General features: G+C 44.1%; 1 protein-coding gene across 1 annotated transcript; it reads right to left on the bottom strand.

Moving 5' to 3' along the window:
* Window positions 1-3,234: 3,234 nt before the first annotated feature.
* LOC132577458 (G protein-activated inward rectifier potassium channel 1-like) lies at window positions 3,235-24,387 on the bottom strand. The gene is given in 4 exon segments (XM_060247248.1): window positions 3,235-4,083; window positions 4,085-4,189; window positions 23,534-23,638; window positions 24,296-24,387. Coding segments are annotated over 4 exon segments (1,041 nt in total). The 3' UTR covers window positions 3,235-3,344.
* Window positions 24,388-24,685: the final 298 nt, after the last annotated feature.

The raw sequence follows: 24,685 nt of genomic DNA, 5'->3' as shown, positions 1-24,685 counted from the left end.
GGTCTCTCCCTCACTAATGCAGGAGAGCAGTCTGTTGAGACCCCTGGCCCTGACCAGGCTGCAGTTCTGGTTGCCCTTGCCATTTTTATTATTATACTTAGTTATATCAATACCTTGTGTCCAACTCTTCATTCCGACTTCGAGGGCAAAAGTTGGAACCTCTATTCCTATTCCCTCCATCAGTCCCTCTACAGCCCTACCTGTTTGCTAGTGCAAAAAAAAAAAAAGATTCAGTTATCCCCTTCAAGAGCTACCTAACACTTGCATGAAGACAAAGCCGGCCCTCTGCCTCTATCCATTTCAGTTTCCTTCCGCAGCCTGCTTACCAGCTTGTGGTCACAAACAAAATTTAGACCCTTAATACCTTGTAGGGAGGTGCAGCCACAGAAAATGAATCAGACATATGATCCTACAGAATTACAAAGTCCTATGAGCACCAGAAATGATTGACTAAGGGTGGAAATGCACACACAAACACCAAACAGGATGAATTCTGTTTGGCAAGAACACTGTTTTGGCCGGATGAGTTCTGTGTCAGGCATATATATGTGTCAGGTAATCTATCTATTGAGCCACATTCTCCCCTTTCACCATTGCTATATAATCCATTGTGTTATATAAAAGAGCACTAACATAACACTAAAAATATATATGAATAATTCGTGTTTCATTATTTTTATTTTTTTGTTTTTTTAAATGTTCTGATGATTTTGTTTAACTATCCAAAGACACAGTTATCCTGCAAAATCCCTGCCTTTCTTGGCAAGTCTGCTGAGGTACTCTTTTAATATGAAAAAGCCAGAAATTCAAGAATAGTGTCCCATACTATATTTTAAACAAGATTAACACAATCTTAAATCAGCTCACACAGAAGACCAAGCTGCTGCTTCCCTACTCTTTGTTTTGGTAACTGACTGTCCTTCTAGGACAGACAATAAATAAGTAAATAAATGCAGCCCTTGAAAGAGGGAACAAAGCAAGTACATTGATCTCACTTTTGAAAATATGACTGAGTAATGAATGGCAGTATGAAAAATCCTGATCAATATTAACAGAGCTTTTAAGATCACTTAATGGAAGCCAAATAAGTAGATTATTACAAGGTTTAAATAATGTCAACAGAAAAGTTACTGTTTTCTACTTGGCACACATGACAAGGCAGAGACAGAAGCACCTAATACCATCTCAGGAATTTAGCTGTGGATGTAAAGATTAAAGCTTACTATCTCAGCAGGGTGCTGAGCTCTTGTTTCACATTTTTTTATAACATTCAGTCTGGATTATTGTAATACCCTATTTGTAGGTCCCTTTGATACTGTCATCTGCTGTGCATAGGCTTTAGAATGCTTAGATTATGTAGTGGTGAACGTTCTCAGAGGAATCATACCGAATACATGTCCCACCAGTAGTGACAGGTTTATATCAAATAATCAGTTTCATAGTCTTTGCTTGCTTGCATTAAATTTTGCACTGAATCATGCAATAACTCATTCCATGTAATTTTGAAATCTGAAGTCTTTCCATTAATTTCCAGGTAAATAGCCATTGCCCATTGCAACCCATTGCCCATTGGCACCATATGTGAATTAACAAGGAATGTGCTCATTTGTTAAGACTGAATTGAACTTGCTTTCTTAATCTGGAGAATGTTTTTTCCAGTCTCTAAAAAGCATTTCTTTAGTGGGTTCCCCCCTGCCTCAGAGATGAGTCACGTAGGGTGACCATAATATCTGCAGGCCAGCCAGGGACACCTTGAGGGGGGAAGGAATGTGTGTGCGCCACACCGCCGTGCACACGTGCAGGGACGCTGGCTCCCTCACTCGCCGCCTTTCCCGCCCGTGCGCGCGGCCCGCCGGCTCCCCACTGGCTCCCCGCTGGCTAAACCGGGACTTCTAATGGTCCCGGTATAGCCAGCCCAGGAGGCGGGAATTGGGGGTCAGAACCGGGACTTTCCCGGGTGACCGGGATGGTCTGGCCACCCTATGTCACATAACAAAATCTAATTGGCTACATAATGTCATGACATCATTTACCACTAGCACTTGCTATTACCTTTGTTATTGAGTAAGCCTACTCTGTATCAGTTGCTCTCTTTCGTTGAATTGGTTCTGTTTGTCTTCAGTGGTGTAACCACATCTGAATGGTTGGCTATGTGGTATTATTCTGTTGTCTTCATGACTCCTGATTGGCTGGAATCAGTCATGTGAAGGAAAAGGGCTGAAACTAGAAGAAAATGAAGAAGCAGATTTTTTAAAAAAAGAAACTTGTTTGAAAAGGTAACTATTTTATATCCCCTTTCTCTGCCAACTCCCTTTACTCCTGTCTGTCATCTAAACTGCACAACACTCCAGGTGCCCACATATGTTTTATAACCCCAATGGGACATTAATAAGAATATGGCCTCTGGCTTTCTATTGGCATAGCTGATGCAGAGATAAGATTGGAGCTGGTAATTATGCCTAGAGCCAGATCTTGCTGAGAACCCCTCTCTGAATTTGCAATTGTCTATTTACAGGGGTTGTTTTGTAGTAGTAGTAAAATTTATTGCATACAGCCATTGGCCATTACAATTACAGCAACTTACAAGTTAAAAACAGTCAAGAACTCCAAAATTAACACATTCGAATTTGTAGGAAAAAAGGTGCAGGAGCTCAGTAGCATATCTCATTTGCATATGCCCCAGGATTTATGTGCAGTGGGGAGAGAACTTCCCATTGCGTGCAGACCCTGGCTGGAGGTTCAGGACCTGTGCTCCTGTGAGCTCCTGTTGAATTCAGGTCCTGTATCTTTATATCGGAAGCCAAACTTTGACTGAAAAGTAGTCGAGAAACACGACCAAAAGTTAAAGGGTGGCTTTGGAAAAAAGTTCTACTTTTCAAATGCACTATTTTTGAATTCACTATTTTTGAGAATCCTAATTAACATTCCTCCATCTCCCATTACATGAAAGTATAATTAATGTTTATTAAATAGATATGTCTACAAGTGCAAACTTTAAACACTTCTAGAAGAAAATCCTTTAGGTGAGTATCTTAGAACCCTCATTTTCTGTGCAACAAACTGGTTCTTTAAAGATGGGGACAAGAGAAGGACTGGTGCGAAATGGGCATGGGTTAAAAGGAAGACAAGCGGCGCTACAGAATTCGGAACTGACAGAACCAGCTGGAGATCTTTCCTCTGCTCCAAAATCCTCTCACACAACCACTACAGTCTGTTGCAGGTGAAAGCTATGCTAGTGTAAATGGGGTCGACTCTGGTCACATGGCCATGGTCCAGAAGTTCACAGGCATAATCCGAGAGACTGAGGCATTTGAAAGGCAGCCATGTCCGGTCGTGGCTGTACTTTAGGTAAAAAGACCGGAGTTCATTTTCTGTAGCTTGGCATGCAAATGATCGTCTAATCCTGCTCCCAAGGTGCGCATGACTTGGGGCTTTTGTTGAAGTTCAAGGTTTCCGGTGGATTGAGCCAAGAGCTCAGATTTGGTTTTGAAAACTGTGGATTTGACCTTTTCCCCGCCGTTCTCTATGCTGCAAACAGAGCTGATCTGTTGGATCTTGAGAAGGTCACCAGTGCTGCAGGCTTTCTCGACATTGCTGGAACAAAGACTCAAGAGTCCTCTCTGGAGATCCTCCTTCCCTGAACAAAGTCTCTTCAATTTGCTGGGAAGTCTGCCACTCTTCTCTTCAAAAATATCCAGGCCATTCAGCGAGGAGATCTTGTCTCTTCTACTTTGGTTGCTCCCCATTAGGGTGTTCAAAGGCGATGGAAGTGCCAAGTTTTCCTCCTGCTCCTTGATGCTGTATGGAGGAGTTGGAACTTCAAAGGTGGCGTGGAACTGAGAATAATCCACCCGAAAGAACCCATTTTCCAGAGACATCACTGGCAGGAACCGGTGGCCCCAGAAAACTTCATCGTCTGTGTAGAAGGTCCTGGCTTGACATGTCATTCCTGTTGTTTCGACAATCCCCTCAAGGATGACGACGATTTCAAACTGCTCACTCCCGAGGGATCTTTGTGAGAGGGCAAAGAAAGGACTTTTCTCATTGATCTCGTGACAGATAGTAAGAGGAGAAACGAGGAACAGTTCCGAATCCAACATCTAGTTCACATTGGTCTAGCGGCCGGAATTCGCCTTCTGGTGTCTGTCTTGACTTTCTGCCTTTACAAGGGCCACCAAGGTGGCTAGCACTAAAAAATACATATCAAATCAAATTTTAAAACCACTAAAACTAATCAAACAAATAATTAAAAAAATTAAAATCTATACAATGTAGAGTTGCTAGCCTCCAAGTGGGGCCTGGAGATTTCCCATTTTTACAACTGATCTCCACCTGGCAGAGATCAGCTCTCCTAGAGAAAATGGCTCGCAACAAACTGTAGTTATCATTTAATTTCAATTGGCTAGTTGTTGCTAAAAAAAAAAAGTTATCTGTGATCATCATTTAGATTTCATTAAGTTTTATTACATTTATCATTTAACAAAGAGAGACAGCTTAGGATTTCATGGAAAAGAATTTTCCTGTCTAGTTGATGATATCCTAGAGAAATGATAATGAGATAAAAAGGCAAATCTCTCATATAAAACAAGATTAATTAATAATGTTGGCACTGCAAAGACCTCTTCATTTTCAGGCTATCAGACTTTTGCTATTGAGTTAGGCTTGGAAACTGCTTATTCATGAAATATGTAGAAGGATTGGAACAAGTAACTTACTTTTAACATCATCCCTTGTCTGAAGAAGTGTGCATGCACATGAAAGCTTACATTTTGAATAAAAGTTTGTTGGTCTTAAAGGTACTACTTGACTCCTGCTTTGTTTTATTGCTTCAGACCAATATGGCTCTCCACCTGGATTACTCTTAGCCTATCACACAGTATCAATTGGTGGCTAAAATGCCACTCCGTCGTTTGAACCAAGGGCAGGGCATGTATTAGTTCATATATGAAAGCACCACAGAAATAAAACTAGGAAAGATAGGAGTACTTGATTAGCAGATAGAGCTTTCTTCCCTTGGAAAACAGCTTTTTAGAAACAGTTCCAAAATCATATTCAAACCATGCAATAAAAAAATGACCTAAATAAATTAGACAATTCTAGGTGATGTGTTGGACAGGAAGATTCTTAAAGGAAAGAATTTGGGGAATAAACTGATGTTTCCAAGCTCAAGCAGCTCTTGGTACAATTTTCATTATAGGGAAATCTGCAGTTTCTCAGGGCCAGCTTTGTCTCACTTGTTAACTGTCTGTCAGATGGCCACAATTATCATCTGCATGTAAATTTATGCTAGTAAATACATTCCATAAAAGAAGCAGCAGCATTATCTTAGCTGGTGGAAAAACACAATGCACTGATAAGTGAGTAATATCATTCACCCATATCAAGGATTAATGTTAAGATTGTGTTGAACAACATCAAGAATGTGAGTAGGCAGTAACTTACAAGTTAGTAAACTTTACTACATTACTTCCAGTTGAGTACTAGAACTGTGTAGTCATCTGTCTTACCCTAGATTGGACAATATCTAAAACCTAATCTGAAAAACAGATGCTGATAATGGAAAATGGGAATTTTTCAAAAAAAGAAGCTTTGATTTTTGGATTTTGATGTTGGTTTTCAACAAAACATCAATGTGCAAATGACAATTGGTGAAAAAAAGAGCTTTAATTGAGGACATAGCTCTGTTCTAGCTTTGCTTAATTTGTTACAACTGTATTAGAACAAGCTACATCTTCTATTTGGGAATAATTATGGAATTCCCTGGTGTGAAAAGTGGTCTGTTAGACCTAGACATGTTGGCAGCTGTGTACTTCTCTCCTGCAAGACAACTAGATGATGATGATGTATTGTAGTAAAGTATAGTAATGCATATCCCACCTTTCTGCAGCTGCAAGGGCCACCAAGGCTGATAACAAATTTAAATATATATCCTTCACAGCCTTGGTCCCTATCTGTGGGGCCACCTCTTTCCCTATGCTCTGCTACCCTAACTTCATTCATCCAAGCAGGGTCTCCTGCAGGTACCATCTTGCAAATGGGAAAATCATTAACCACCCTCACTCATGCATTCTCTGGTGTGGCCCTCGCCTTATGGAATGGTCTCCCTGATGAGGTTAGGAAGGCCCTGCTGTCCTGGCTTTCTACAAATGATGCAAAATGGAATAATTTAAGATAGCTTTTTGCACAGGTAAATAGAATTGATAGAGAAAAGACAGCATGGTATAACCCTTGTCAAATCTTGGAAGCTAAGCAAATTTGTACTTGGAAAGGAGATCTTCAAAGTTAGAGCAGTTCCTCAGTGTAACAGACTTTCTTGGAAGGTGGTAGGTTCTCCTTCTTTGGTGGTTTTAAAATAGATGTTAGATGGTCATCTGATAGCAATGTTGATTCTGTGAACTTAGGCAGATCATGAAAGGGAGGGCAGGAAAAGTTGCATCAGTGTTTAGTTCTCATGGTCCTTTCTTACACACTGAGGGAAATGCTGATCATCAATATTTTGGGGTTCAGGAAGCAATTTTTCTCCAAGTCAGTTTGGCTAGGGATCCTGGAGGTTTTTAGCCATCTTCTGGGCATGGAACAGGAGTAACTCAGGGCATGGGGGGAGGTATTTGTGAACATCTTGCATTGTGAAGGGAGTTGGACTAGACAACCCCGGAGGTCCCTTCCAACTCTATGACTCTATGATTCTAAGGAAGAATCAAAGGAGAAGGCAATTGCAAACTACCTCTGCTTTTCACTTGCCTTGAAAGCCCGTTGCTGGGATTGCCATAAACAGGCTATGAATTGATGGCACCTTACACATACACAAATAAAGATAAACTGTAATGGAATGGTAATTTATTGGTAATGTATTGGTAAAGGGATAGAGTCTGTGATCTACTCCTCTGTATTGCTGGCTAACTAGGGAATTGGAAAACTGCAGGTCATGTCAGTTTGTGGTTCATGACCAAACCATGAACTGAATCATAAACCAAACAGAACTGGCAGGCTCATTCACAAACCAAACCTATTAATGGTTTGTGGCCTTAGATCCCCTTTTGATAGGGAACAAAGTCACTTTAAATGGAGTTTGCAGAAAGACAAAAAAAGGGACTGCACAAGAAGGGCACCCCCCAAAACAACAACAACAAGAACAACAACAACAACTGAGTGGCAGGGAACAGCCTGCTCCCCATTACTCAGCTGAGTCCCTTTAACCCCATTCTTCCTGCTCTGTCCACAAACTACAATGAACCACACCAACTGCTTTAAATATCCATGTAGGATGGTGGTGGTAGACCTGTCAGAAGCTTTGGTTTGCAAACCACAAGCAGCAAAATTCATGATGAATTTTACTTTGTGGTTTGGTTTGTGTCCATCCCAAGAGTAACCTGATAATAGCAAGAAATCTCATGTCATCAGTCATTGAAAGGCGAATCATATATAAATAGGGCTGCCAAGTCCAATTCAAGAAATATCTGGGGACTTTGGGGGTGGAGCCAGGAGGCTTTGGGGGTGGGGCCAGGAGACATTGGGGGTGGAGCCATGAACAAGGTTGGAACAACTACAATTGAACTCCAAATGGAGTTCTGACCATCACATTGAAAGGGACTGCACACCTTTTCAATGCCTTCGCTCCATTAGAAATAATGAATGATAGGGGCACCTCCTTTGAGGGCTCAAAGAATTGCCCCCTCTAGTCCAATCCTTTTGAAACTTGGCAGGTGTTTTGAGGATAGGCATTAGATGCTATGCTGCAAATTTGATGCCTCTACCTCAAAGAACACCCCCCCCCAGAGCCCCAGATACCCGCAAATCAATCCCCATTATTCCCTATGTGAATCATTCTCCATAGGGAATAATAGAGTGCCCAGTAGACATTTCCCTCCCCCCCCCTGCTTTCTAAGGCAGGTGGAGGGCCTCCAAACCAGGGAATCCCCTGCCTCCACCTGGGGATTGGCAACCATCCGTCTCTCACTCACACACACACTTACTGGATCTGGTTGCTCCACAATGACATCTGAAAAGAACAAGGGCTATGCTGCTCTCTTTTACATACACTCTTACTTCCTCTGAAAATGAAAGCAAAACAAATGGAGGGGCTCTGCTCTGATGAAGTTGCTACTGACCCTTCCCTATGAAATGCTTCCTGTTTCCTGCTTCCTGCTCAACTTTAAAGGCACACATTTTAAAATGGGACCTGTTTGCAGGTTTCTAAGCCTGCAGGAGCAATAATAATAATAATAATAATAATAATAATAATAATAATAATAATAATAATAATAATAATAATAATAATAATAATAATAATAATAATGATGATGATGATGATGATGATAATAATAATAATAATAATAATAATAATAATAATAATAATAATAATAATAATAATAATAATAATAATAATAATAATAATAATAATAATAATAATAATAATAAATTTTATTTCTATCCCGCCCTCCCCGCTGAAGCAGCCTCAGGGCGGCTCACAACATGTAAATTAATACAAAACATTCATACAATTCAATAAATAATACATTAATAAAGCCATCATTTAAAACCTACATTGCTATTAAAAATTAAGATTTTTGGTGCTACATCTCAAACCTTCAGTAAATTTAGTGGGAGAAATGTCCACAGAGGATCTAACTTAACTCCATATTTAGGTGAAGGCCATCTTAAAAAGAGTGGTCTTGCAGGCCCTGCAGAATTGATCAAGACTCCACAGGGCCCACACTTCATCTGGAAGTTGATTCCACCAGTGTGGAGCTACCAACGAAAAGGCCCGTTCTCGTGTGGTCTTCAATCTGGCCTCCTTTGACCCAGAGATTGTCAACCAGTTTTTTTCCACTGACCTCAGTACTCTCTGGGGCTCATATGGGGAGAGACGGTCCCTAAGGTAGACCGGCCCTTGACCATATAGGGCTTTAAAGAAAATAACCAGCACTTTGTAACGAACACGATATACAACTGGCAGCCTGTGCAGCTCGTGCAGCCCCAGGTGTATGGGCTCCCAAAGTGGGAGCCCATACACCCGGGGCTGCACGAGCTGCACAGGCTAGCTGCTGTGTTCTGCACCAGCTGCAGCTTCTGGGTTCGGCACAAAGGCAGCCCCATATAGAGGGCATTACAGTAATCCAGTCTCGAGGTGACCGTTGCATGGATCACTGTTGCTAAGTCATGACGCTCCAGGAAGCTGGCCAACTGCCTTGCCCATCTCAGATGAAAAAACATGGATTTGGCAGTGGCCACTATCTGGGCCTCCATTAACAATGAAGGCTCCAGTAGAACCTTCAAGCTCTTGACTCTGTGCTGCTTTCAGTGACACACTGTCAAAAACTGGGAGGGGGATTTCTCTCCCTGGAGTGCCACGACCCAAGCAAAGGACCTCCGTTTTCATTGGATTCAGCTTCAACCTACTCAGCCTGAGCCAACCTGCCATGGCTTGCAAAGCTAGGTCCAGATTTTGTGGGACGCAATCAGGCTGACCATCCATTAGTAGATAGAGCTGGGTGTTATCCGCATATTGATCACACCCAAACCCATACCTCTAGGCAATCTGGGCAAGGGGGCGCATGTAGATTGAAATAACATCGGAGAGAGGACTGCCCCTTGTGGCACTTCAAAATCTAGTGAGTGCCTCTGGGACAGCTCTCTCCCAATTGCCACCCTTTGTCCCTGTCCATCAAGGAAGGAGGAAAGCCACTGTAAGGCCAACCCCCTAATCCCTGCGTCACCAAGCCGGTGGGTCAGTAACTGATGGTTGACGGTGTCAAACGCAGCCAACAGATCTAACAACATCAGCACCGCCACACCGCCTCGATCCAGATGCCACTGGAGGTCATCTACTAAAGCGACCAGCACTCTCTCTGTCCCATGACCCGGGCGGAAGCCAGACTGGTAAGGATCTAAGATGGAAGCATCATCCAGAAACCCTGCAACTGTAACGCTACTGCCCTCTCAATAATTTTACCCAAAAATGGTAAATTTGAGACCGGTCGATAATTTGCCAATTCGGCAGGATCTGCCATACTCTTTTTCAAGAGAGGGCAGACCATAGCCTCTTTAAGAGGTGTTGGAAAATGCCCCTCTGAGAGAGATCTATTTACGATGTCTCATATAGGACATCTAAGTTCCCTCTGGCAAGTTTTAATCAGCCAAGCGGAGCATGGGTCCAGATTACAAGTTGTTGGGCGTACAGTAGAGAGAATTCCGTCAACTTCCCCCAGACTAAGTGTGTCAAAGTGATCCAGAACTGAACCAGAAGACAGGCATGGAGCCTTGAGTTCTTGCACTGTATCCAATGTGGCGGGAAGGTCATGACGGAGCGACGTGATTTTGTCTGCAAAAATTTCGTGAAAGCCTCACAGCCAATCTCTGATTTTCTCACATTTGGTCTGCCCTGAGGCAGTGTTGTAAGGTTCCCAATTATCCTAAATAATTGTGCCAGGCATGAATTTGCAGATGCAATCTTAGCCGCAAAGTAGTCTTTCTTTAACTGCCATCTCATAAGACCTCATAAACATTCTATAAGATGTTCTCGTTACTTCGTCACGAGTATGCCGCGATTGCCTCTCTAGCTGTCTGAGCCCTTGTTTCAGCTGTCATAGCTCTGGGGTGTACCATGGAGCCAGCTTAATGCGGCGCAGAGGGCATCGGGGTGTGATCTCATTGATGGCCCTGGATGGTTGGTCATGCCAAACCTCAACCAGGTCATCAAGGGAATCGCCAGGGGGCCAGGGATCCTGCAAAGCCATTTGGAACTGCTCAGGGTCCATCAGAATCCACAGGCGAGCCAAAATAGGCTCGCTGCCCGTACAGGGTTGGGGCGGCGCATTCACACGAGCCTTGAGGGCAAAATGGTCTGACCATGGCACTGCCTCAGCAGTAATACCATCCACCAAAACCCCGGCCACAAAGACCAAATCTAACATGTGTCCTGCCTGATGAGTGGGAGTGGTAACAAATTGGGAGAGTCCCAGTGTTGCCATGGAAGACACTAGGCCCATCGCCTGACCGGAGGTTGCATCATCGGCATGGACATTGAAATCACCCAGGATCACAAGCCTTGGGTATTTCAACACCTAGCCTGCCATGGCCTGCATCAGGGATGGTAAGGTGCTAGCCAGTGCATTAGGTGGATGGTACACCAGCCAGATTGCCAACCCCTCCTCCACATCCCATGCCAGACCGGCACACTCTATACCATTGATCGTTGGGGCCAGAAGAGCCCGGAAGATGTAATCATCCCATATGAATAGCGCCACCCCTCCCCCTCGCCCACTAGTCCATGATTGGTGAAAGACCGAGTAACCCGGGGGGGGGTGTCATCTGGGAGAGCGCCACCATCTCCCCATCTTGCACCCAGGTCTTGGTCACGCAAGCCAGGTCCATATCCTGCTTAAGGAAGAACTCCCTAAGGATTGAGGTCTTATTATTTATGAACCTGGCGTTACATAACACCAATGATGGAGGTGGGCCATTCCTCTTGGTCCCACTACCTGTCACCGTCGGGAAGGGATGCAGACTGGAAGGGGGTCGAGCACTGTTTTGTCTCTGTCTTCTTCCCTTATAACTCTGTCTGCTCCCACCATCATACCTTCCCCTCCCCAGGAGTACTGGAATCCCCAGGTCAGGCATCCACACCTGCGTCCGGTGTGGCCTTCGCTAACATGAAGACAACCTGCCCCCTTCCTATAAGATCTTAAAAACTTCAATCCCCCACCTCCCCATTTCCTATCCCCAAATTGGCTGGCTCACTACTAATTTACTAAATAGTTAATTTAATTTAAAAATCCCAACCCTAAAAACTCCCCACTAATTGATTAGCCAAAATATTTAATTTCCTCAATAGCATATTAATAGATAAACCTCCCAATTTTAATCAACCCAACAATTAATTTGCTAAAATATATATAAATATCTAAATTTCATCGCTAAACAATTAAATAATATTCCAATTAAATAACTAGTAACAAATTCCAATCAATTTAGTGGCCAGCAATATAAAACATTCAAACTGTGGAGGATGGAGGTTGAGATTATAGATTAGGATTGATGGGTATTAAAGTGCCATTCTTAAAGTGTGGGTGCTCATAAATATTCGTAAAATGCGGTCTCAACACAGTTCATTAAAGTTCAGTAAAGTGCGACAGTGATTGTCTAGGGCCCAATGAAACCCGAACAGCTCAGGCGACCCGGGGGGGGATAAGACCTCCCCCGTATCCTCCCTTATCATCCAGGTTAGGCTCTTTCGACTCCCAGTCCAAGAATAGTCACAGGTTCCACCACCGCCACCTTGGGTCACAATGCACCCCCTGCAACTCAATGCACCAGGCCTCCACAAGCCACTCGAGCCCCGTATAGGGCCTCGTGGTAGTGGGGCTCCCAGCTGTTGATTTAGCTGCATCCCGGCAGTGCCCGCAGAGATGATAGCTGGGGGTGTCCACGGAGGTAGTGTAAGCCAAAATGCCCTCAAAATGAGGTTGGGAAATGGTCAGGTGGGCATCTGGCTCACTCAGGATCTTTTTGCCTGTGTATGCAGGATTACCACATCCAGAAAAGTAATGCTTAAAATATTAAGGACTCTAATTAAGTAAAACAATTAAAATGTATTAAGAAAAATATAGGCTTCCATTCAAGATAAAATACTCATCAAAACACACATTCAGTCCTAGGAAACATAGATAGAGAGATAGGGGAACACATGGGTAGACAAACAGGGTGATATTTACCTATCGTAGTCTTCAAGGAAGGCTCCAATGGCGACAAGCAAGGAAGTGGGAGAAGGGACCCAAAACTGATCAGGAATCGGGGATGGATCTATGCAGCGGAAGTTGGGATACTGATAGAAGCACACCTGTGGGTAGCTAGTCCACAGATTATAAGGACTCTCTTGAGCCCTTAGGAGATGGGAGGTATGAGGGAGGAGGAAGGTGGTTAGCTGTTGCATGACCTCATGAAAAGGGGAGGTTTCGCAGTGACCATAAGGGCTGGACTACTGCGACAACCAATAGAAAGTTCATTGGTGGCTCCTAAATGGGTGCTTGCTCTTGACCAATGGACTTGCCTGGATCCTGGATACCTGAGTGAACTTTCAGGTTGAAATGGACCAGGGGGAGGCTCCAAAATAACAGTTGGGGAGAAGAATAGAGAGATTACTTGGGTGGGGAGATGCTTAGGACTATTGGACTTATCTAAAAGCGTGACAATAGAGAGTCAAATCATGCCCTAGGTAACACCCAGTTTGTACAAAGGAACTTGGCTCTGACTGAAGATCATCTTCCTCTTATTCTGTCTTCTTCTTGGCACTAGTCTTTGTCCTGAGTAACAAAGAAAGTGGCGGTTAGACGATTAACGACTCCTCGGGGTGGGTAGGTTGCTTGCAGGCCAAAGGTGACATCTGGTGTGTATGTGAACTGTCTGCTTCACTGGAATGTAGTCAAGCCTGGTAGGAAGATGGAACGACGGGAAGTCTTCTGTTCTCCTAATGGGCACTCTTGTACCGGTATAGAGTGCCTTTGTAGCGTTATGGCTGCTTGTACTGCATACATCCCTTTTGCCCCTGGATAGGTTTACCCACACTCTCTGGCCAGACATGTGTGAGTCACTTCTCCAGGTGCTCTGGCAACCAAGCTGGTAATCACGATGTTGTGTAAGCGGGTTTTTCCTCACTGTAGAATGCCCCAGGAAGAAGATGATCCACGACTTCAGCTCGCGTCGCCTGTGTAGAGCTATATACTGCTCCGTTCACAGCAGTCGCCAGCCGCACTGCACTGTGTTTTCACCGCCACCTGCGTTCTCGCTATGCCATGCTCCTTTCCACGGCCTGGCTCCGCCTCGCACTCCAGCCTGTGGCCGCGCCCAACCTCCGCAGCAGCATCAGGCCCAGCCAACAGCAGCTCTCCCAATCCGTTTGCCTCAAGGGCGAGAAGCCACCGCCACCCAATGTGAGTCAATTCCAACCACCTCTTAGCGGTATCGCTGTTTCTCGTAGTGTTGTTATTTATTAGTAGCATGTTGTTGCAAAGCTACTAAAATTGCAAGAGCCCTAGCACCCAGGCTCTTGTCTCGCCGCCATCTTGGAAAATCTTCTAGAGGTACATGGTGGCATGAATCTTTGTAGGAGTAACAAGGAGGAAAGAATTTATATTTTCCATGTCTGGGTCCTATGTTGTGTTGTTTAGCTTCGTTTATAACTGTCTTTCTCACTGGGATGCAAGGCAGATCACAAAACTGATAAGATCTAGTCAACTGATCAGCAAACATATTGCAAAGTATTATGAAAACAAAGTGGTTCTGGTTTTGCATGGATTCCCCTTTTATCCAAGGAATGCCAGTTGGATTTTGAACTTATTTTTATGCATTGAGCCCTCCTCTCTTACTAGCACTATTGCTAGCACTATCTTTTTCATTTTATCTTGCTGTTTTTAATGAACCATGACTTGCTTGGGTTAAAAATATATTCCTGTAAAAGCAGGGGGAAGGTTCACTAATCTTCCAATTCATTGTTAGCTGTGGATCAAGCTAAACATGCCTGCTTTTGAAGAGAAAGATCCAGATTTCCTAACCCAATGCAGGTTCCATGCAGCCTCCCAGCAGCTGTGAGGAATGGCTTTGAAAAAAAAAAAAAAAACTAAGGAGAGTCTGTTTGTACTTGGAATGTCACTGTGTGGAGAAGGACTCCAGTTTTCCATGTTTTCCATGTTTCTCCAATGTGTAGAGAGGAAGGACTCATTTTCCATGCCAAAAAAGCTTTAAAAGTTTGTGGAAGTTCATGACAGTAGACCTATAGGGGATAGTTGTTCCTTCATTTTTGTTGCTCCAGATGTACAGAGTACTTCACTTGAGCAGCAATCCCCCAGCATTGTTTCAGCATAGGAAAACTGACAGGAAGGAAGGAAGGAGCCCTCCCCACCCTGCAGTGGAATTCTGAGGCCAAATGGGCTCTTTTTAGGCCATTCCCCAGCATCTGTGTGGCTGCAGGGAAACTGAGTCCGGGTTTCCTGTGATTTGGATGAAAGGGAATTAATAACATGAACAACAGCTATGTTATCATACTAAAAATGTATGATGCGATCGACCATATTGCTCCCCCACAACCAAACCGCAACCAAAATGGGAAAAAAATCTAAAAAAGTGAGATCCCGGCTCAAACCAGCCTGCACCCATGAATCTGGCCACACATCCATGCACCTGTGTCCACAGAAGTAGACCCCAAAACCTAATGACCCAGCAGCATTGGACATGACCTGAAGCTCTGCCTCAAGTCTCATGTCCTCTCTCCAAAAAGAAATCCCATTAAAGGATTCCAAAAACTCCTGCCACACCTGCAGGTCCTCCCTCATGCTGCTGGTAACCCTAGTCCTGTGCTGGGGCAAGTGAAGGCCCACCATAGCATCACAGAACCTGCAAAGAAAGGCCCTTTCAGGGGCAACCACTTTGCAAGCAAAGTTAAGGTGCCCAGCTAACTGCTGAAGCTCAAGAAGCATAACCTTCTTCTTGAGGAAGAAAGTACTAACCCTATTCCTTAAATCCTCCAGCTTCTGACAAGGAATTCTGGACGATTGCACTAGGGTGTCCAATTCAATACCCAAAAACACAAGGCATTGGCCCGGGCCCTCAGTCTTTTCCTCGGCCAATGGCACACTCAACTCAGTGGCCAGCTCAATAAAGCCAGACAACAACTGAGCACAACGTCCAGTACCCGCAGGACCCACAAAGAGTAGTCATCCAAATAATGGATGACATCCTGTAAACCCACTTCCTCGAGCACAGCCCATTCGAGGAATGTGCTGAAACACTCAAAAGCAGCACATGATACAGAGCAGCCCATAGGCAAAGCCCTGTTCATGTAAAATTGCCCTGCAAAAGAGAAACCCAAAAGCTCAAAATCATCCAGATGGATGGGGAGAAGGCGAAATGCAGATTTGATATCGCATTTAGCCAGCTCAGCCCCCTGCCCACAGCATTGAACGACGCCCACGGCCTGATCAAAGGTAGTATACCTAACTGAGCAAAGTTCCTCGGGAATCCCGTCATTAACAGAAGAACCCTTGGGGTAAGAAAGGTGGTGAATCAAACAAAATTCACCGGGCTCCTTCTTTGGCACCACCTCCAAAGGGGAAACCCTAAGGTTGACCACTGGAGGACTAGAAATGGGCCCAAAATCCTGCCCTCAGTCAGCTCCTTGGCAATCTTAGCCTCCACTACATGCTCTAAACCATTAACTGAACTAAGGTTCCGGGACCAAGTTGGCACCCGAGAACCCTGGAAAGGAATTCTAAAACCCATTGTAAACCCGTTCAACAAGTATAAACTATCAGCCCTGCGTGGGTACCTATGCAGCCACCACTCAAGAGGTCCCACCCTTATCGAGCTGGGGCCCTTTTCCAGCTTGGGAAGAACCTCCGCTCCCACCCTATCTCTTTTGGCCCTTACGTGGCCGAACTCTTGGACAGTTGCTAAAGGAATGTGGGCCGGCACACAGGGGGCATTCATGCTTGAACTGGCAAGCTTTCCGACTGCACACCCCCTGTCACCCAAACTCCCAACAAAGCAAGCGGGGTTGAACCGCCTGCCCCACTGAACCGCAGGAAGATGATGATGAAGTAGCCTGAGAAGACCGCTTAGCAATTAAATGACCGCTGTCAGAGCGGTCACCCATATTGGGCTGAGCCGGTGACATAACTTTCAGCCACAGTTGCTGGTGGATGCGATCCCAGGGGAGAGAAGGGTACAAAGCGGCCCTTATCCTGAATTCCTCGTCATACTGAATCCAGGCCAGGCTGCTAAACATTGTGTACCCTTTGTATATAATGTCCATATACTGGATTAGCACTGCCCCCCACCAGGGCTGAGCACGTGCTATCATTCCAGCATACACAAAAAAACCTGGGCAGCCAATTAGCCCAGGTCCGATCCACCTTCCTCTTTTTTAATTTCTCCTTCTCCTTCTCATCAAGATCCTCCTTGTCTTTTTATTCTAACTCCCTAAATAAAAGGGAGAATATGTCCACATATTCCCCCTTAAGGATCTTGTCTCTTGTGGCCAGCAACAGATGATCGTCCAAAGGTAAGGCAACCTCACCAAAGGGCATGGCCCCAAAAGGGACTGCACCATACGGGGAGGGTAAAGCCCAGCCCCCAGTTAAGGAAGGTGCAACCCCTTGCTGCCCCATCCCTGACCAATTCCCAAATGGTCCAAACTGGCCCTGTGGCCAGATCCAGCTAGCCTGAGGCCCTATGCCCACCGAGGAAGTAGTGTGTGAACTCCCAGGTGCCAAACCAGCACCATTAGGTGCAGCAGGGCCCCAAGGTCCCCATGGCCAGACAAGCCTCGTGAAGGCACTAGAACCATCACCCAACTTACCTGGCAGTCCGGCAGGTGCCAAAACAGTACCCGCACCCCCAGAGCCAGAAGAAGAGCCAAATCCTGCATCAGGAGCACCTGAACCCACAGCTCCTCCTGCAGTAGCAGCAGATCTGCCCTCTAAAATAGATAATCTTGTTAATATATCGGCCTATAAAGCCATTTTTGAAACCGGCCCCTTTTTAGAAACCAATGAAGGTGGCAACCCCATTGCCTGTTCAAGCGCCCGCAGCCTCAAAAGAATGGCTGCATTCACCTTATCCTCCCCTTCTTCATCAGATAATGAGGGCGGCGGAGGGTGCTTCTGCGCAGGCTTAGGCGCCTTACGCGCCGGCTGTTTTCCTTTCAACTTCCCAGTACCCTTCCTCCCAGACATTCTCCCCAATACGAAGAGAAACGCCAAAAACCGTAGAGTCTAAGGTACTAGAGAAGGCTCCCAAATAAAACCCCCTACAATCCTTACCTAAAATGGCTGCCACTATTCACCCCAAGATGGCTTCCACCCCAGAACACCTAAAATGGCCACCATAGAAGCTGACCACCTAAAACGGCCGCCTAGCACAAGGCAAGCATAAGTGAAGGGAAGGGGGGTAATGGGGGGAGCCTGCTCAAGTCCCGCCCCCACAAAAGACGTGCCCAAACAGGCACATGACATCCGCTATCCCCTCAGGGCAGCAGATGCTCCCCAGCATCCGAGCCGCGTTGTGGCCGGCTGCCGGAAGTTCCAATATCTCCCGTAAGTGACGTAGGCACATTGGGGGTGATGCTCTGGTTTGTGGGCAAAACCTCTATGGTAGAATTTGCTTCTAACCATAGAGTTTTGCCCAACAACCAAAGTATCATCTCCTGGCATGACCAATGTGCCTATATCACTTCAAGGTTATGGAGGCATGTTGGGTTTATTTCCAACTTCTTGTCTGTTTTTTGGAGGGATAATCCCCCCCCCCAATGGCCAGCTGGCCACTGGTGGAGAGGAGCACCAGAAACCAGGGAACCCTTGCCCACTCAAGGGTGGTCTGGCAACCCTTCTTAAGCTACTGGCGCTGCTTCCATTATTTGGGGCAAGGTTGACCCCCAATGTAGGTGGAGATAGATTTTAGCCTTTTCTACAAACCTGCAGCTTTTTTCAAATTCACAGAAAGATATGCCTTGTCTATTTATAGCCTAAGTCTCTGGATTCAAGTTTCCACAGATGGTACTATGTTCAGAATTAGATATATTGATAGGCAATCAATGCAAAGATGATCATGAATGTTAATGTTTCTATAGAATTGTGTTAGCATGGTTGGGGAAATGATTACTTCAGTTTTATCCCTAGTAAGGGAAACCCATCTTAAAAATTGGAATTTTAAATTAGAAACCATGTGGTGTCAGAATTCAGTTGCATCCATATTTAGAGCATAATAGCAAGACTGTTAAATTCTAGCTTGAAAATCAGTGCAATAAATTTTCTGCCATATTATATTCATCCCAAATTGATCAGTCTGCCTGCTAAGATCTACCAAACAACCCAATCTCCATACCCCCACCATCAGAGGTGAGGTGGATAGCAACCGGAGACTGAGCTTTTTCAGTAGTGGCACCTAGCCTAAAGAGTCCTTTGTCCTTGAGGCTTGCCTAGTACTTATGCTACTCTCCTTTATGTAAAAACATTTCTGTTTATTCAGGGGTTGATGTTTTAGCACCATTTATATACTGTTCTTTTAGCCTAAAAATGGTTGAATTAATTTTTAGCTCCTTGTGATCTTTGTATTTATATTCTGGCTAAGTTCTAATGCTGAAATTTAATTAACAATTTGCCATGTTTTGACTATTTTGTGTTTTATTTTGTAAGTCTATTGAGGTTACTGGGCCTGGAAGTGTGTAACTTTGCTCAGACGGCACCATAAAATAAGAGTTCACCAACACAAAAATTTGTGGGGTGGTCTTGTAGTGGCTTCTTTATTTCTCCAAGGTCAGGGACAAAGGGTAGCGCTAGGACAGAGGGTGTCAACCAGATACTCCTTGGTATTTGGGGTTCCTTCGGGGGCAATCCTCTCTTCAATGTTGTTTAACATCTACATGTGTCCCCTTGCCCAGCTAGCATGGAGTTTGGGGTTGGAATGTCACCGGTATGTGGATGACAGCCAGCTGTATTTGTTTATGGACAGCTGGCTGAATACCATGCCAGAAAATTTGATTGAGGGGCTTGAAGCCATGGTAGGATGGTTGAAATAGAACTGGCAGAGACTGAATCCTTCCAAGATGAGATTCTTTGACTGGGTAGGGAAGGGACTAAGGACTGGGGCAACAACTCTTGATAGTATGCCCTGACACCAGCGCTAACTGTAAGGAGCTTGTCAGGAGCTTGGCTTCTTATCAGTGGAGGCCCAGATCACAAATATTGCCAAACCAGTGCTTTTTCAGCTACTCCAAGTTAGGCAACTGGCCCTTTTTTCTGTCTTGCCCTGACCTAGCCACAGTTATCTGTGCAAAGGTCACCTCCAGATTGAACTACTGTAACTCATTCTATGTAAGGCTACCATTGAGACTGATCCAGAAATTACAGCTGGTCCAGAACACGGCAGTGTGGGTCCTTTAGGGAACAACATGGACAATACATATTTAACCTGTACTGTATATAGGAGAGAGCAGTCTAGAAGTTTAATTTATAAACAAACAAATAAACAAAAGTTTCATTTTTGTCAATTTTTATCAGTTTGGAGAAAAAATTGGTTTTATACCCTGTTCTTTATTACCCTGAGGAATCTCAGAGCAGCTTACAATCACCTTCCTTTCTTCTTCCCTCAACAGACACCCTATGAGGTAGGTAAGGCTGAGAGAGCTCTGAGAGAACTGTGACTGGCCCCATGGTCACCCAGCTGGCTACGTGTGGAGTAGTGAGGAATCAAATCTGGTTCTCCAGATTAGAATCTACCACTCTTAACCACTATACCACACCTGACTCTCTCTGACCCTTATCATGCTCACTAAGAAGTCAGCTTCATTGTTTCCAGTGGAACTATGACCAGGAAATATGCATAGGAGTGCTAAAACAAATGCTGTTTTATTAATCTTCACTTGAAGATCTTGAAGTAGAGAACATATACAATACTTTTTTTAAAAAAAAAAAATTATATTATCTAAACCAGTGATTAATTCCCAATGTTATCTCTTAATGACATGGATTAATTATGTAGACCATCTAAGACAAGATGTTCCATCTTGCACATTTTCTCTGTACTCAGTTGGCTGTTTTGGTATACTTTGTTCTGCTGCTGCTGCAAAAAATCCCCTGTGGAAAGTAAATCTCTCATTTGGATAGCCAGTTAGAATTGCCCTTCTCCAGCGCTCATTTTACAAATGTAACTCTAGAGAGACTCAGAAGATACAAACAGTAAAAGAGGCAGAAATAGTGGGACAGAAAGACATATGGCAATATGAACGAGGAATGATGCTGTGACAAAAGAAATAAATGGCATGTGTAGTTTAGATACCAGAGTAGGGACAGTTTAGATGAAGATAAAAGATAAGCAAATTAAAACAAAAGAAAAAGAATATGGAAAACTTGAGATGTCTTTCCAGGCAAAGTTTAGAAAAAAGAAGAAGATAAGAAAATCTGTGCAAAGGATAGATCATTAATCATTGTGATTTTAATTAGCTAATAGTGAGTGGAATGGCAATTATGGAATTGATAAGAAGGGGTCCCTCTTTCAGGAGTTAGAATGATAGTTTGTCTTGAATAAAGCCTGGGAACAACTATTTTTAAACTGAATATTAATGTTGTTATATGAAGTCTGGTCCCAAAGAATATTAAATTGCAACCTTGCGGTCTGATGTCTCAAAAGTTATTCAACTTCAAGATAGAAATAATGTTTGGGAGAACATGGAAGAAATCCCCAACTCCAATTGACTAAAATAAATGGCTTTTTAAAAAAAATAAAATGGACCAGAAAAACAAATTTTATAGTTACAGCCCAGACAGCAAACCTCTAAGGATCTCTTTTCAAAAAGAAGCAAGAGACTTTTCCTTTTTTAAAAAAAAAGAAAAGAAAATTGGGCATATTGTTGGGGAAATACATCATCATCAGAATTTCTTCTTAAGGAAAAATAAAATCTGACTTTGTATCTTTTTCTCTCCCATTATGTAGAACTGTTTGTTTACTTGAACATCTGAAAGTAAGTTGTTTCAATAGTAATTATTGTGCACAAGTGAAAGGAAAAGTAGATTCTGAGAAATAACTCCACAAGGGCATGAAGAAGGAGAAGGCACTTCAACTATCCATCCTAACCAGGGGAGAGTGTGTTAAGCAAGAACATATCCACAGGATCAGCTGTCTTCAAGAAATATGATATGGGATGTGGCAAATCCCTCTCAGTTGCTGAACTGCCAAGTGACAGAATGGTTACAAATAATTTTGTTCCTTCCTGAAGCTCTTATTGACATCTATCCAAGCCCACTTGTATTATTAAGCCTTAATGTATGCTAAAATATTTCTGTGCCTCTCTGACTGTTCTGTTTCTTTCCTTGCTTTTCTCTGTGTTTTTACCATTGGTCTTCACTGGGTGTGGAGGCTGCTGAATAATGGGAACCTCTAACTGATGTGCTAATCATATTGGCTTTGTAGCATTGCTGTCTGACATGTCAGAATATAAACTGCTCTGTAAACCATGTCAAGTCAAATGTCTCCATAGGATGTATTGAGAGAAAAAAATAGAAAGAGATATAACTCTTGTACTTACCTACTAATGCTTCCTTTTACATGCATTTCCCTTTTTTCACGCCTACACATTCTGTCTTTTTCTGCTTCGCCCACCTGTTATTCTAACAAAATGTTCTTCTTACAGAAAAATGACTAGCAACGCACAATCATAGCCTAGGTTTAATGTTTCTTTGTTTCTTCATGTTTTCACTCCTATTGACTTCCATACTAATAATGTTTTCCCTGCCATGGGCCCTACAATATCCAGTGTTTTCCATTTATTTATTTATTTTATTTATTTACATTATATTTATATCTCACCCATTCCATACAGACTCAAGGCTGCTAACAGCATAAATTCCCCTCTTTTTATCATGTTTTTGCTTAACAAAATTAGATGCACTATAGTTCCTTTAATTTTCAGATTACTTTTTTCAGTATCACTATACTTAACCTATTGAAGGCAGGTGGGATAAATCACAACAAACGAAATGATCTGTCACTAGTCTGAGAAAAGGGAACATCACAACCAAGCAACGTCTGAGAGCCAAACTGCACAAACTGCAAGATGTGCCTAGATGACCAGGGAATCCCTGTAAGATGGGAAGGTGGGAGATATGGTGATGGCCAGAAAGTTAGGTTTAGAGACTGAGATATGAACATGCTTGGTCCCCTTCTAATCTGCTTCCAGTCTCAAAGAATGATGATGTGCAGACCCAGACTTCTTTGCCCTCCTCCAAACTCTATGTTATGCAATGTCAGATTGATTATGAATGACTGCCTCCTTTGAAGAATTTATTAGGCATGCTAGACTGAGATCTGAGTGGACAATGATGAACTGGTGGTTGTCACTCAGCTGACTCCCCCAGGATACTCAGTCCTTCTGTGAACAGGGAGTCGGAGAGGAAATGGGGGTGGCAATTCTCATCCAAGATTCCTTTACCTTAGAATGGCTTCCCACACCAAATATCACAGACAATGAATGTAAGTCCAACCTCTCCAATAAACAATTATATTTTCTCCTTCCTTGAGTAAACTAGAAAGTAGAAAAGATTTATTGTATGTGGCCATTGGCCGTCACAATATAAGATTAAACACGATATTATAAGTAATCAGACGGAAATAAAAATGGTCCAATAAACGGACCAATGGGTTATATGGGGTATAATGCAACAATTACAACCTTAAATGCATTACTAAAATGCTAAAATACAAACATTTAGGTTTAAACTGCTAAGATATTATAACACTATAATGCTGAGACAATATCTAAACAGTTAAGTTAAAAATGTTGTAAATCCAATGAACCCATTTATGATAAATATCAATATACTATAAAATTATAGGTATCTAAAATAAAGTCAACTTGTCCCACCCGGCCCAGGCCGGGACTCTGTGGGGGCTCCCCCCCCTCGCTCGCCAGCCTCCCCCCCCGCCCACTGACACCCAGGGAGCTACCCACGGTGATGCAGGATGCCCCCACAGCCAAACCACCACCTACCTCAGCGTCTGACGGCAAAGCAATACCCCCAGCAGCACAACTCGGCCCCCGCAGCCAGCATGCCCACTCTCGGGCGTGAGGAGACTGGCCGCCTCACTGTGTCGGCTGCGGCCAGGGAGAAGAGGTAAAGAAAGAGCCCAGCAAAGGAAGAAGGAGGGGCCAGCAGACCGAGCCATGGCCATGGGCGACCCAACAGCTGCAGGGAGGCCAAGCCCTGGAATGCCTCTCCTCGGTGTTTGGGATTATTAACGGTGGCAGAGCCAGCAGTGGATGGGACCCAGGGAGAGGGGAGGGAACTGACAGAGGAATAAAAAGGAGAGGGACAAGAGGTTGGGGAGGAGCTGGCTGATGTAAAAAGGGGCTGCCAACTGAGAGAGAGGAGCCCAAACACAACCGGAGGGGAAAGGGGGCCTGAAGTGCAGTAACCTGGCTCCCTCCCTAATTCTGAGACCTCAGAGGGACACCAGCATGAGGCCCAAAAAGGGGCAGTCACAGGCAGAGGGGCAATGGCCATGCTGGGGGGGCACGAGGGGCACCCGGGGCGCAACACAACTAATCTAAGGAGGCAGTTTTGGCTCTGATTTTTCTAGCAGTCAAGCCAAAAAGAGACACTATATAGGTCAGTATCAGATAACAAAAAGACCAATTTATCAGTGTCAGAAGAAAATTTACGCCCTGTCACAGACAATGAATGTTTAGGCCTGGCATGGGGTGCCAGAGAGAGGGTGACAGTCTTGCTAGTTTACCATCCACCTAGCTTACCAGCTGACTCCCAGCTGAGGTTGGCTGAGGCAGTGGAGGAATGGACCTTGTGTTTTCCCAAATTGATACTCTTGGGGGACTTCAACATCCATGCTAACACTGCCTTGTGTAGTACCTCCTTAGACTTTATGACTGCCATGGCATCATGAGGAGTCTCCGAGGGTGTATTGTCTCCCAGGCACAGTGCAGGCCACAAGCTGGACCTGATATTTTGTGCAGGAATTATTCTAGATTCAGTGGTTCTATGTGCGCAATTGGGTCCATTTTTGGACTCCTGCAACCTGCTTTTCCTGGAGAATGCTGACTGGGTCCTATTAACTATTCAGCCTATTACCTGCTCCTTGGATCCCTGCTTTTCCTGATTGGTGAAAGCCTCCAGGGAAGTAGTGG

The sequence above is a fragment of the Heteronotia binoei genome, chromosome 9, assembly GCF_032191835.1.
Source record: "Heteronotia binoei isolate CCM8104 ecotype False Entrance Well chromosome 9, APGP_CSIRO_Hbin_v1, whole genome shotgun sequence".
NCBI classification, from domain to species: Eukaryota; Metazoa; Chordata; class Lepidosauria; order Squamata; family Gekkonidae; genus Heteronotia; species Heteronotia binoei.
This window is presented reverse-complemented; position numbering and strand designations above follow the sequence as displayed.